Raw genomic sequence first — 14285 nt, forward strand, 5'->3', positions numbered from 1 at the left:
CTTGCTTCTGTGTATTTGACCTGTTGTATCGGGCTAAGCCCGTTTAAGTTAGAGGGCTTTAGCCCATACATTTGTTACTGTTTTTTTTCTAGCTATTACTTACCTGTTTTTCTACAAAATGTCTAAGGAGCAGAAATCAGGGTTCAAAAAGTGTGCAAAATGTAATTATAAAATGTCTATTACAGACAGCCATGCTGTCTCATGGTACTGTTTAGGGCCTAAACATTTACAGGATACTTGCAGTGTGTGTCACGCTTTTTCCTCCAGGGTGCTCCAGGAGAGAAAAAACAAGCTGATACTTAGGGGTCTGATTAAGCCTTCATTTGAGGAAGCTTTGGCTTCATCTCCAGCTTCTAAAAAGAAGAGATCGTCGGCTCCGACCAGTCCGTCGGGCCCGACACCCAAGAAGCATAGATCGTCGGCTCCGACCAGTCCGTCGGACCCGACAGCTAAGAAACTGGGATCGACTTCTTCTTCCTCGGCTCCAATGGCTTCGGAGCCGATGGCTGAAGGGTCTGCCTCGGTGCTTCTTCCCTCGGCTCCATTGGTGTCGGAGCCGCAGGTTAATGCATCGAGAAGCCAATCACCTACTTCGGCTCCTTTGGTCTCGGAGCCGTTGGAGGTGTGCAGCTCAGACTCTTCCCCCTCGGCTCCGGAGCCTCCTTCGGCGCCGACACTGTTGCAAACGGTTCCGGTCTCGGGTCCTTTAGTGTTGGAACCCTTTCGGAGCCGATCCCCTGCTTTATCGGAGCCGAGGCAGAAGTCTTCTCGGACCCAATCTGTTTCCTCCAAATCCTCTAGGTTGTCGGATTCGGATTTGGATAGGGTTATCCAGAGGCTGTTCCGGTCCGCAGTCTTTACTAAAATGATCTCGGCTCCAGCCCACTCGGCTTCGGAGCCGATTCCACATCCCATGAATTTGATTCCTCCTCCGACCCCCTTGGAGCCGTTGTAGTCGGTGCAGGTAGAACGCAGCGGAATCGTCCAGTCGGAGCAGGGACCCCCTCGGAGTTTCTCTGCTCCGACCTTCATTCCTACCCTGTCCTCGGTGTCAGGGTTTAGTACCAGGTCTTCCTCGGCGGGGGCCGAGGGCAACACTGTGGAGCTCGCCTCTTCGATGCTCAGTCTTCCCCTCGGAGCATCGGCCGCAGGTATTCCCAGTACCGCCGTGGTCTCTCAGCAAGTGCCCTCTGCAGAGTCTGGAGGTCCTGCTTTTGAGGCCATGAGGAGTGCGCTGGCCATGACCTTGCCGGTTCAGCAGGTTTCTACCTCACCATCCCAAGTTTTGGGTACTGGTGCCTCTGGAGACATCCTTCCCACGACAGTGGGGCCCCAGGGCCTGAGGATACCCCCTTAGAAGGTTCCCTTCTTCCGGGGGGTCCTTCTGAATCTGCTTCGGATGAACCCCCAAGGAAGAAACTGTGTAAGAGGAAGCACGTTGATTCCCAAGATGAATCCGTCACTTCAGATACTGACCTCGATGATGCGGAGGGGTCCCCTAAATCGTCCTCGGATGACGTCTCCTTCTCAGATATCCTTGAGATCTTGAGACAGAGAGGCGATTGGCAATCCAAAGCCCCTTCCGCTGAGGAGTCAGTTTTCCTCAAGGCCTTCGGGGCCCAGCCCTCCTCCTCCTGGGTGTCTCCACCCTTCGACGAGTTGTTAGATCTAATCTCTCGGAGGGTGTGGGAACATCCTGATACAGCGGAACCGGTGCCTGCCAGGCCTAATAAGTTTCTTTCAGCCCCTCCCCAGAAGGAATTCCTCACTAAGGGTGTTGCAGTTGATGCTATGGTGGTGGCATCTGCCACTCAGCAGGACGTGGCAGAGGCTTCAATGTCTATTCATCCTCCTAATAAGGATTCTAGGAGCATGGATAGGTACGGGAAGCTTACCCTTTCTTCAGCGACCTTTACCCTGCGGTCGCTGAACTATCTCTGTCATTTTACAAGGCTCCAAAGGGACCTCCTCAAGGAGTTAGGAGAGTCCCTTGCGGGTAACCTTCCTGAGGCGTTAGCACAGACCGTAGGCACCCAGATGACTACCCTATCTTCTATTGTCAACTCGTCCATGAGGCTCATTTCATATGCAGCAGAAGGGGCGAGTAGAGCAGCGGGCACAGGAGTGGCTCTTAGGAGACAAGCCTGGCTACGCTTGTGTCCACTCACGGAGGCCTTTAAGTCTGCCTTCACGACGCCCCTTTGATGGGTCTTCTTTGTTTGGACCCAAGGTGAAGGACACACTTACTCGGTGCGAGCAGGAGGGCAAGACCTTGACTGCTGTTGGGGCCCGTTTGTCCGCTCCCTCTAGACCTTATCCCAAGGCCCAGAGAGGAGGGAAAATGTGGTTCAGGAAATCCCAAAAGTTCTTCTCTACTCCGAGTGATCCCCCCTCCAGAGGCAGGGGAGGGGGATTCAGGAAGACGCCGCCCTAGAGGTGGCAGAGGCCCCCGTAACTCTGGAGACTGCGACTCCTTTCGTGGTTCCTCCTACCCTCAACATCCCTAGGATGTGGCCCGGCTGTGCTTCTCCGGAGCCGGCCGGGGGTCGTTTTGCGAAACACCCACAGGCTTGGGAATCAATAACCAAGGATCAGTGCGTGCTTCGCATTGTAACCGGAGGCTACCTCATCCCCTTTTTCAAGCCCCCTCCTCCTACAAGGAGAATCCTGGACGTGCCACCCAGTCAGCGGGATCTGGCAGCCGTAGAAGTTTCAAAGCTGCTAAGCAAAGGGGTCATCCAGCCCATCCATGTCGACCAGATCGGATCAGGAACTTACTCAAGATTATTTTTGGTGCCAAAAAAGACAGGGGACGTAAGGCCCATTTTGGACCTAAGCTCTTTCAATCGTTTTGTGAAGAAGTCCAAGTTCCGGATGGTCACCCTTCAGTCCATTCTCCCGTTATTGGAGACGGATGTGTGGATGTGCTCCATAGACCTCAAGGACGCTTACTATCACATTTTGATACGTCAAGAGTCCAGGAGTCATTTACGCTTCCGCCTAGGAACCAGTCATTTCCAGTTTCATGCACTGCCCTTTGGTCTCACCACAGCCCCCAGGGTGTTTACCAAGTGTCTGGCAGTGGTGACAGCTCACTTGAGAAGTCTAGGATTCCAAGTGTTTCCCTATCTCGACGACTGGCTCCTCACTGCCACCTCCAAGCATCTACTGATTCGAGCGCTAATGGCCACAGTAACCTTGGGCCTCTCGCTAGGAATCACTTTCAATTGGAAAAAATCTGTGCTGCGGCCATCTCAGCGTATCACCTTTATAGGCGCAGAGTTAGACACAAAAAGGATGCGGGCATTTTTGCCATCAGAGAGAATTCAGGTTCTACAATCACAGGTTCTAAATTTGTTACCCAAATCTCAAGTTCCTGCCAGACAGATTCTTCAGTTATTGGGCACGATGGCTGCAACTACCCTCCTAGTACCGTTAGCCAGGCTGCACATGCAGGTGCTGCAATGGCTATTATCGGTTCAATGGTCATACCAAGAACTTCCCCTGAACCACCTGGTTCTGATTACGGACAGTTGTCGTCGGGACCTCCGTTGGTGGCTATGTCAGTCCAACCTGGACCGGGGGAGTCCTTTCGCCGTTCAGCCCCCTGTTGCCACAGTGACCACGGACGCCTCCCAGATAGGGTGGGGGGGTCATTTATCTGGACAGGTCTGTCCAAGGCACTTGGCAGGATTGCGAAGCGCACCTTCACATCAATATCCTGGAAATGAGAGCGGTGCTTCTGGTTTTACAAGCACTTCATCATGCTCTCCCCCAAGGTACTATTGCGATTCTATCCGACAACATGTCGGTAGTTTGGCACATAAACAAGCAGGGCGGAACCAGGTCCTACCCCCTTTGCAGGGAGGCCATGAGAGTATGGCGCTGGGCCATAGCCTCTCAACGTTTCTTAGTAGCCACGCACATTCCGGGAAAAGCCAATGTGATTGCAGACAGGCTCAGCAGGACTCTCCTGTTGCCCCACGAGTGGTCCCTCAACAACAGAGTGGCTGCGCAGATCTTCGCCAAATGGGGTCTCCCTTGTTGCGACTTGTTCGCCAGCCCCAACAATGCGAAGTGCAGAGAGTTCTTCACTCTGACACCTCAGTCTCCCAGGGACGCTCTAGCCCACAATTGGCCCCCGGGTCTGCTTTATGCCTTCCCCCCGATTCCCCTTCTCCCGAGGGTGATTCAGAAGGCTCTTCATGTCGGGTGCCACATGATTTTGGTCGCCCCACATTGGCCCCGTCAGGTTTGGTTCCCATTCCTTCAGAAGTATGCGGTACAGGGCCCCTGGATTCTGGACCCATTGCCGGCTCTGTTGTCCAATCAGTTGGGACACTCTCATCCGTCCCTCCGGTTGTTGTGACTGGCTGCTTAGTTACTCCACTTCCATCCTTAGTTAGAGATCTTTCTCTTTCTTCGGAAGTGATGCACATCTTGTCCTCTTCCCACAAGCCATCTACCGTTAAGCTGTATTCCAGCAAATGGAAAAGGTTTGTTTGTTGGGCCCAGCAACGAGGCATTGATCCTCTTACGGCCCCAGTTCCGCAGGTCTTGGAATTTCTAGCTTCATTGTTTCATTCAGGCTCTTCAGTCTCCACACTTAAAGTTCAACTGGCGGCTATATCTAATTTTCATGTTGCTATAGAGCCTTCTTTAATGGCTAACAGACTTTGCAAGTCTTTTCTTAAGGGAGCCTGGCTCCTCAGGCCTCCTATGGCTCATCCCGTGCCCCCTTGGGACTTAAATTTGGTTCTGGCCTCTTTAACTGCCCGTCCCTTTGAGCCTGCAGCCACTTGTGATATTAAATTCCTGTCGTGGAAAACTGCCTTTCTAGTGGCAATAACTTCTGCTAACCGGGTTTCAGAGCTTCAGGCTCTCTGTTCTTCCCCTCCTTATTTGATTTTTCACAAAGACAGAGTTTCCCTTAGATTGAATCCATCCTTTTTGCCTAAGGTAGCATCTCCTTTATGCATTCAGCAATCATTGGACCTCCCAGTTTTCTTTCCAAATTTTTCTAATAGAGCAGAATATACCTTCCACCAGTTGGATGTTCACAGGCAACTGCGTTTTTACTTAGATAGGACCTCTCAGACACGAAAATCTGACCAACTGTTTGTGTCCTTTGCGGAGAATAGGTTAGGTCTACCAGTTGCCAAAACCACCATTGCCAAATGGATTAAGGATTGCATCTCTTTCATTTATTCCCAGTCAGGCAGAGAGTTGCCCTTCCCACTCAAAGCTCATTCTACCAGGGCTATGGCCACTTCTGTAGCTTTTCACTCCAAAGTTTCAATAGATGATATTTGTGCGGCTGCTACTTGGTCTTCTCCGCACACCTTCATTTCTCATTACAAGGTTGATGTGGCTTCCCGAGGCAGAGCTTCTTTTGGTTCCGCAGTTCTCAGGAGTGTGTTCCAGTGAGCCACCCGGGGTTTTAGGTGCTAGGGACACTGTCCCACCAGTTATGAATGTAGGCGAGATAGGATCCCATTACATCTTTTAGTTATGTACTTACCATAACTTTGGATGTATGGGATCCATCTCGCCTTCATTCATACATACCCACCCTCCTTCCCCCTACCTTTTGGATTTGGAGGAAATATTGATCTTGCTAAGCTCTCCTCTGGAAGAGCTCTGGTTGGTTACAGTTATTGGTATGTGTTCTGTACCTGTATGTATGTATGAAAGCGAACAAACAAGATCTGGGGAAGCAGGCGTGGTGCATTATGGGATAAGGGGTAGCCCGGCCAATGAGAGACTTCATTCTAGTGTATAGTGGCTGAGTCGGAGCCGACGGATCGGCGCCGAACCCACCAGTTATGAATGTAGGCGAGATGGATCCCATACATCCAAAGTTATGGTAAGTACATAACTAAAAGTTTGTAATATGTTATAAAGATTTGTAATACACCATTTCTAATGCAAATGTATTAGTCTTGCTCATCTATTCTTAGATAAATGTTTTCTTTCCCTACTGAAATATATAATCTTAGGCTTGTACTATATTTTTAAAACTTCTTATGTACCAAATTCTACTGTTAATATCTTTGTCTTGACCCTTTATGTTGTTGTAATTTGTGGAGCTTTTCTCCCTGGGCCTCCACTGAAAATGGACATATATCCAGCTGGACTAGCCCGGTCAACAAATGTAAAATAAAAAAAATAAATAAATCATGCATATCGGGACCTAATTACAGGGGCTAAAGTACAGTAGTTTGGATCTTAACTAGATCTCTACAAATTTTATCATCACATGAACTGTACTAGCAGATATGAATTACTAGCCAGCAATCTACCTAGTATGCATGCAGAACAGAACTTTCACCAGCCAGAACTGTAACAAAAAACGTCACTTGCAACATAGTTAGGAGGAGAATAACAGCCAGGTAACTAGCAGAGGTTGGGTGTGGCTTGTAAGACTGCACCAGGGCTAAGGAAATGTGTTCACTAAATGTCATTTGTGCTGTAACTGGCATGTACATGCATGTCCGATAGAGTGCATAGAGTCAGAGGCATGTATCCAGTCTGTCAGCAGTGTAGGGGTTAGACTAATAAGAAGGATCTCCCACCCCCTCCATGAATGATTCAAGAACTTACATGCTTATGTGGCCACATTGTAGTGCCCTGACCTGTGGGCAGTTATGGCTCTCTTTATTGTTGGAGTAGTGGGAAGAAATAGCTGAGCAACAGATGCTGTCACCTGTAGCTGGCAAGGATATTTCATTTTCGCTCCAACACTTTAAGTTCTACTGCATGTCAGATGTGCAGCACTAACAAATGTCAGCTCTGGCAGTGCATCCACACTCTCATTTTACAAATGGGATGTCTTCATGCAGGTTTAACCTATGCAGTTAGTTCTCCTAGGGCTAGCCTTCTGCTGCCCACAGAAGGGGGATTCCTAGGTGTTCAACCTGTCTTTCATTTTTCACAGAAATGATAGCTACCCATCAGTCACTCAGTCTTACCTCCTCCATCTGGCCACTCAAATCCTGGCTCTGCTGCTTGAGCCCAGTTGCCTGCATCATAGTTCAGTCAAGACTTCTTTACTAATGGTTGATGATCACAAAGTTGATTGATTGGTTGATTTGGGAAAGAACTAAAGAACAGGTGGTGATTTCACCTACAGTATTGCATGTAGGTAATTACTAAGCCAATGGTACAAGAGCTTTTACAAGCCTAGCCAATAATACGCAGGATATGACAATCCATGCATCCATGCATCCTCAACCCCTTTTCCCATTTTTGCACATGGGGTCTAGGTGTCACTTTTGCAGTGGTACTCATCTCGAGCCAAGGTTTACACTGCTGGGTGGCTAGCCCTGCCACTGTAGTTCATTCATACCACACACACTCGCACACGCAATCTCACATATGGCCAATTTAGAGTGTCCAGTCTACCTACTGCATGTCTTTGGAATGTGGGAGGAAACCAGAGCACCCAGAGGAAACCCACATGACCGCAGGGAGGACGTGCAGACTCTGCACAGAAGGCACCCCAGCCAAGAATCGAACCAGAGAACCTCTTGCTGTGAGGTGACAATGCCGTTTGCTGCACCACCATGGCCACCTTGTATCTTAATTCCCCAGATATGGGATGAAGTAGTATCAGGATAGTGGGTCTTTGATGTTTGGGCCCTGAGTCATTTTACAGACTGCCTCTGCTCATAAGGGATGTGGGCAGTACCCCAGGAGTGAATTTACTGTTTCCCCATCCATTTATCCAAATAATTTTTCAAGAGCTTGAAGAATAAGCTTTGTTTTACGAAGATGGGAAGTTCATTCCAAAGATGAGGTAGCCTTTGGGGTACGAATCTGTCTCTCCTGCAAGATCTGTTAGAGTCACAAATAAGGTTCAGGTCCATGGAACACGTAACCCTCGTATAATTTTTCTTGCAAATATGTAACATTTGTATTAAGGCGGGATCAGATAATGCCTCGTAGGTCAGGCATGTCACTTCTCGATAAACTATAAAAGACAGAGTAAAGAGATATGCCCTTTACTCAGGCTGCATAAGACATGTCTTACACTTTGTATTTTTTTAGTGAGAAACCTCTGGGGCTGCTTCATTTGTTGCAAGTGGCTGGTTAGGTACATGCAGAAGGGAGCATTGCACTCGATTATGGACCTGATGAGTACCCAGTACAATGGCACTATGACTTCCTTTGATCTTGATGCCATGCCTTTACTTTTAAGTTGAGCCACACAGAAGGATTTCCTCACTACCATAGCTACCTGGTGGTCACAATTTAGGTTGCTGTCTGTCTGTGTTCCTAGGTCTGTCACCACTGCATCTAGTTTTAAGGGTGTGCTATCAGTATTATAATTTGCAGAGATATCTGATTTACCAAAGGGTATGATTATGCTTTTTTTAGCATTTAGTCCCAGACCATGGTTTTGGCACCAGCCATTTTTCATTTCTAGGCCTGTTTGTAGGATGTCAGCATTGTCTGGGGATTCAGTGATTGCTCCCAGCTTACAGTCATCAATGAACTTCATGAGCCAGATGCCCCCAAAATTGGCCTTCATTTCAGAGAAATATATACCAAAAAGGAGGGATCCCAACATTGAGTTCTGTGGGACACCATTACTAACAGGTTTATTATCGGAAGTAGATTCAACTATTCAGACAACATGTGTCCTGTCAGTGAGCCAATTGGCTATCCATTTGTTGAAGTAGTGGTTTATTCCTAACTCAGTGTGTTTATCTATGATCCATGAGTGGGGGATTGTGTCAAAAGCTTTGTCTAGGTCTAGATAAGCAGTGTGTACTGTTTTACCATCATCCATGGCCGGGTGACTTTCTCAAAGAAGTCCAACAGACTGAGCAGGCAAGACCATCCTTTGACAAAGCCAAAATGAGTATGGTCCAGTGTTTGGAGAGCTCCTTTATCATTATTGATCAGGTCCATGCTAATTCTCTCCATAGCCTTGCAGATAAGACTTTTCAAGCTTATGGATTTGTAGTTCCCTGGGTCATTCGATGGGCTCCTCTTGTGCAGGGGGATGACTGTTGTAGTCCTCTATTCCTGTGGAACAAAGCCCACCCAGAGGCTGTGGTTAAATAGGGTTTGTAGTAGCTCCAACAGATTCTGTTTTAAGCTATTCAAGAAGCATCCAGGAATATTGTCAGGACCCATGGAGACTGTAGTTTTGGCTTTAGCGAGCATAGTAAGGACCTGTTTTCTCGTAATTACCAGTAGGGGATGGTTGCAGGTATTTCTTTGGGTGTGGTTGAGGGGTGATGGGGAGGAGAAGTGTGAATTAAACCTGTCAGCCAGCAGTTTTGCTATAGTTTCAGGCTGGGTGTGTTGCTGTTCATGATTAACTCAGCACATTGCTGAGCATTTCCCCTGAGGTTACGAATATAATTAAAAAAAGTCTTATGGTTATCTTTCACCTTGGAGACCATCCTTGCCTCATAGTTTGCTTTGGCAGATTTGACCAGCTGTCTATTTTGTTTCTTTAGACTGGTGAGTGTCTTTTTGCACTGTCTTGTCTGTTCCTTCTTGGCTTTGGAGAGGATTTTTTTCCTTTTGTTGAATAGCCTGTTTATGCTAGGGGTCCACCAGGGTGGTTTATTTTTGCCAGTAATATAGGTTTGACTCTGACAGGTACCGTCTCCTCTCCATAGCTATAAATGTGGTTGTACAGGGCTTTTGTATAAAGCACAGAGTAGGCCTCAGTGTCACCTGGATTCTGAGGGGCTTGGAAGTTTAATAAGCAGTTACTTAATTTGAGGTAGTTGGCCTTAGCAAAGAGTTTTATGAGGGTTCTATGTTAGTTTTAATACTAAAGGAGATAATTTTGTGGTCATATCTTACCAAGAAGGAGTTAATACACAGGAGGGAGTAGCATCCCCTCATATTCGTGTATACTAGGTCTAGGATATTTATACCCCTAATTGGGAAGCTAGCTAGTTGCTCCAGGGTGTTTGCATTTGGGGTCAGATTGGAGTGGAACTGTTGGAAATCTTCTGCTGATAGCCTCTTGTTGTGCTGTTTGAACTGCAATATAATGAAATTGTAAGTAAGTAAATATATAGGCAAGTCATAGGAAACCTTTGCATTCAAACATACCTATATTACTTTTTTAAGACACAGCAAGAGTTAAGAAAGTGTAGAAAAATAAACCAAGTTCAGATCTGAATTCTTACTTTATTAATATTACTATATTTCTATCAAAGAAACAGTAAGGTAAACCAGTTAGCAGTGTTGGTGAACTTTGGGAACATGACCAAATACAAGCATTTGCATACTGGAATGTTTTTTTTTTGTGTAGTAGGATAGTAACTTGTATTATATTATGGTTGTATCTTGAGCATGATTTAGGTTTTATAGCTAGTGGTACGTATTTATCATTTTTATATATTAAGTCCTTAACAGTTTATCGGATCAAATCTGTAAACAGCTATAATGTGTGTAAGTAAAGTTTGAAACTTTAATTTTCAGCTGAAATCTCTGAACATTGGGGATAACCTTGTTGAAGACCATTTTGAAAAGAGCGTTAAAATGAGCACCTATCTAGTAGCCTTCATTGTTTCAGATTTTACTTCTATCAGCAAAATGACAGAACATGGAGTAAAGGTAAGAATCAAATTGTACTTGTTTTTTGTTACTTTACTCTAAGTACACAAACTAAGCATGGCATTTACTTGTTTTCTGGATGAACCCAAGATTCTTTACTTTAATAAGTTAAAGCAGAGCTGCAAAAAAGCTACATATAACCTTTTAAGCAGAGTTTTGATTCAAACACTCCCAGTTTGCATATTATGACTCTTAGTGGGCTGCTTAACCAATCAAATATATCAGGGCAACCATGAAAAGAGGTATTTGAATGCTACACTGTGACAAGGCAGAAATGTGTGTAACAATAGTTGTTGTTCTTCTTCTTTCTGCTTTACCCGGTTAGGGGTCGCCACAGCAGAACTCCGGTCCGCTAATGATTGACAGTAGATTTTTACGGTGCCTAGGTGCCAGCCTGACGCCCAACCTTCAACAAAGGCACATGTATGTCTTTAAGATAGTAAAGAACTTTATAGCTCACAATACTTGATAAGATGACTAGGGTTAATAAGAGGGAAGACATTATAGACCATTGAACATGGCCAAAATGATTAGTACTTTTTAAAAGGATAACATTGTTTATGAAATGCTGAAATTTAATATAAGTAATATTGATTGATTTTTCAGTATTGGGGGTAACTTATTAGGTACAATCAGTGAAGGAGAGAGGCGTAGATATTGAGGAGCTAGGGAAACAGGGTGGAGGTAGCAATGTGTAAAATGGTGAGGAATGAGGGTTAGATGAGAACTGAATTTCAGAAGTTGTTACTGTTGGTTGCACTGGTTAACAGACAAATGGCTATTAAATTAATCTAAAGTTATTGCTGAGTCAGGGGTTCTGGTAAATTGGCATGAAGGAGATTATGAAATTGGGAAGTGACATATGAATGGCGCAAGGAGGTAGGTAGGTGGAAGAGTAATTTGATAGTAATGAATTGGGATAGTGGAGATAAATACAGCTGTGTAAAGCCATAGGGAAGAAAAGTTAAAGTGGCCTTAAACCAGTAGCTTTCAGAAAAGGCTATTGCAGCTACAGGTTATACTAGATAGCAGGCAGTCTTTTGAGTTGCTGCAGAAAGGTTGATAGGATGGGGTTTGCGGTAACTGGCCAAGTAAGAGATTAAGGAATTGAAGGCAGGGGTACGAGATGGAGATGGAGCCTGGAAAGATCTTTGAGGGAAAGAATCCTGAAGAAAATGTGGCTGCCAGACCTTGAATTATTGGAACTGTGAGACTGCTGATGAATGGTTCGAAAAGGAAACAAAAAATGTGTGCCAGTATTAAAAGTCCTGTAAGTAACACAGACAGAGTTATGAAGCCATTAGTCACAGTCTGAAAGAAACAATTTCAGACAATGCAGAGAACAACAATGAATTAATCAGGGTGGTGAATTGTGCTGGTATCCAGATGTTGTAGTCGCTATCCCATTTAAGGTGAGAATGAAGAGGATTACAGAACTTAGAAAGATAGTATTCATATTTTATTGTAGGTAAGAAATTACCTTTTAGACTCAGTACCAAGCCTTGAGTTACTACATTTCACACATTCTTCAATACAGTAAGAGAAGTTCAGTAGTGACAGATCAAACCAGAATCCTACTTATCTGAAAATATTAATCAGGAAACCACCAAAGTTCCAATTTGGCATTTTCAAGACTGTGTGTACTATAAATGTGAGTATGAGTGTGCTGAGCCCAAATGCTTTTGGGTTGCATTATTGAGGAAGAGTTGAATGGATTTTAACTGCTTAATTGCAACTGGTTGCTAACTATCTGAGTGACATTCAAAGGATGTACATGGGGAGGCTATGGGGTAGATTGCTTCCCAACCCCACACAAGCATTCATTTAATAGAGAATGTAACATGAATGGTGGCTGTATCGGTTGATTAGTTGTGAGCAAGGAGTGCTTTTTTATCACATTTCAGTCATTCCTAGTGGAAGCACTGGGAGTATGTTTTTAATAGTGGTGAGTGTGCGTATAATTTAGTGTGTGTATGTTGTGGAGGTGGATGTGAATGTAAATATTGCAAATGTGGAGGAAATGATGTGCTTGGCATGGTGTATGTTTTGTGTTGTGTCTGCAGAACTCAGGACCACCTTTTCTGCCATGTAGTACTGACCTCAGAATTAGAATAATAACACAGAGGGATGTGCTGTAGGAGTACACCACCCACACATGGGCTGTAGGAAGTTTTGTTATCCCCCCACACATGTAGCTTGGTGCATCTGTTTGAATACATGAGATGTATAGGTTACTATGTAGTGTATGTGTGTGGTGTATGCTGTGCTGTTGAAAGGTTCACCTTTCAAGATATGGGTTTTGAAGTCTTGGTTTTAAAATGATTGGCTTTGAGACCTTGGCGTTCAGAAGCTTATAGCTTATACAGTATCCCCATTAACCAACTCATCAACATTGTCAGGGACGAATATATCCACAGGACAAGAAAGATTGCAAAGTCTCAATTTAGAACCAAAGACTTCTTCCTTTGGGTCAAGCCATGTTTATTTTTAAGGCATATTTCCAAAGCTTAAGGCACCAAACAGAAATACATTTTGTATTTTTTATATAAATGAGCAAACAAATAATGAAATATTTTATATGAAGTAAAAGAAAATGCCTGAATAGGGAAGTTTAAAGGTGATGACTGTCTCTCAGCTAGTGATTTAGGGCATTCTACAAGATAGAAGTCATATGGAAAAAAAACATTCAGTCAGACATATATGTAGCAGACCTTTGAAAAGTCATGTAGCCCATTGATGGATGAGCATAGGAACCTATATGGATATTAGGTATTTACAAGGTTACTGAGGTAATGGGTCACAGACTATGACAAGATACTGTATAACATTAATACCTTAAGTGATAACTTTTCCAAACAGATTGTCTTTGCAGTAAAAGTGATCTAGGACTGATATGGCTCCACAGTATTTTTTTTGTCTTTTAAATAGAAAAGACAATGCAGTGAAAGTCAGAAAAAGAAAAAATTGTAATGCCTTTATATGTTAATCAGTTTTTCCTAATATATTCTTGTAATGCTGAATATCTAAAGCTCATACATTCAGTTCTACCATAATGTGCATTCATGTATATGAAATGAGTTTGTTCTAGCTATATAATGTAAACCTTCTAGCAACTGTTAATTATTAAAAACAATAAAGTCTTAGAGTATTGCTGGTTGCTTCATTTTTGAAATCCAACATAATTCATATTCATCTAATCCAGACTAATAGCAAACATCCCAGGCCTACCTAGCATCTACCCAATCCAAACCCATAAGGGTCCTCAATGTAGCCATGTTAGTCCAACTTCCTAAGTCTGTTTACCTCTTTAAATAATTTGTATAACCCTTTTACTTGTTTTATTTGACTATGAATGTAATATTAATTACTTGATCTTCTGATGTTTTTGTTAATCTACCTCTGTTCTTTGGAGCTTTTCTCCCCGGGCCTCTACTGAAAATGGACATGTATCCAGCTAGACTAGCCCGGTCAACAAATGTAAAATAAAATAAATAAAATAAAAAATATTCTTGGAATTAAAGAGTCATAGATCTGCTTCCCCTTATGATTCACTGACATTTATCTCAACACAAGGCTAAACTCACTGAGTTAAACTGATCAAGATTCAGCTGCTGTATAAAGCTAAAAGAATTTTTTTGCAGGGGAGCAATCCCCCCCCCCCCCACACTCCCACACTCCATAACTTATTTACACCA

General features: G+C 44.3%; 1 protein-coding gene across 1 annotated transcript in view; it reads left to right on the forward strand.

Annotated features, from left to right (window-relative positions):
* The window catches only part of ERAP1 (endoplasmic reticulum aminopeptidase 1), a 1476217-nt gene that overhangs the window by 237832 nt on the left and 1224100 nt on the right, over positions 1 to 14285 (forward strand). The window contains exon 4 of the mRNA XM_044064113.1: positions 10456 to 10590. Coding sequence (XP_043920048.1) covers positions 10456 to 10590 — 135 coding nt within the window. The remainder of the gene's footprint in view (positions 1 to 10455; positions 10591 to 14285) is intronic.

The sequence above is a fragment of the Protopterus annectens genome, chromosome 2.part2 (genome assembly GCF_019279795.1).
Source record: "Protopterus annectens isolate FY-2018-M chromosome 2.part2, PAN1.0, whole genome shotgun sequence".
Lineage (NCBI taxonomy): Eukaryota > Metazoa > Chordata > Ceratodontiformes > Protopteridae > Protopterus > Protopterus annectens.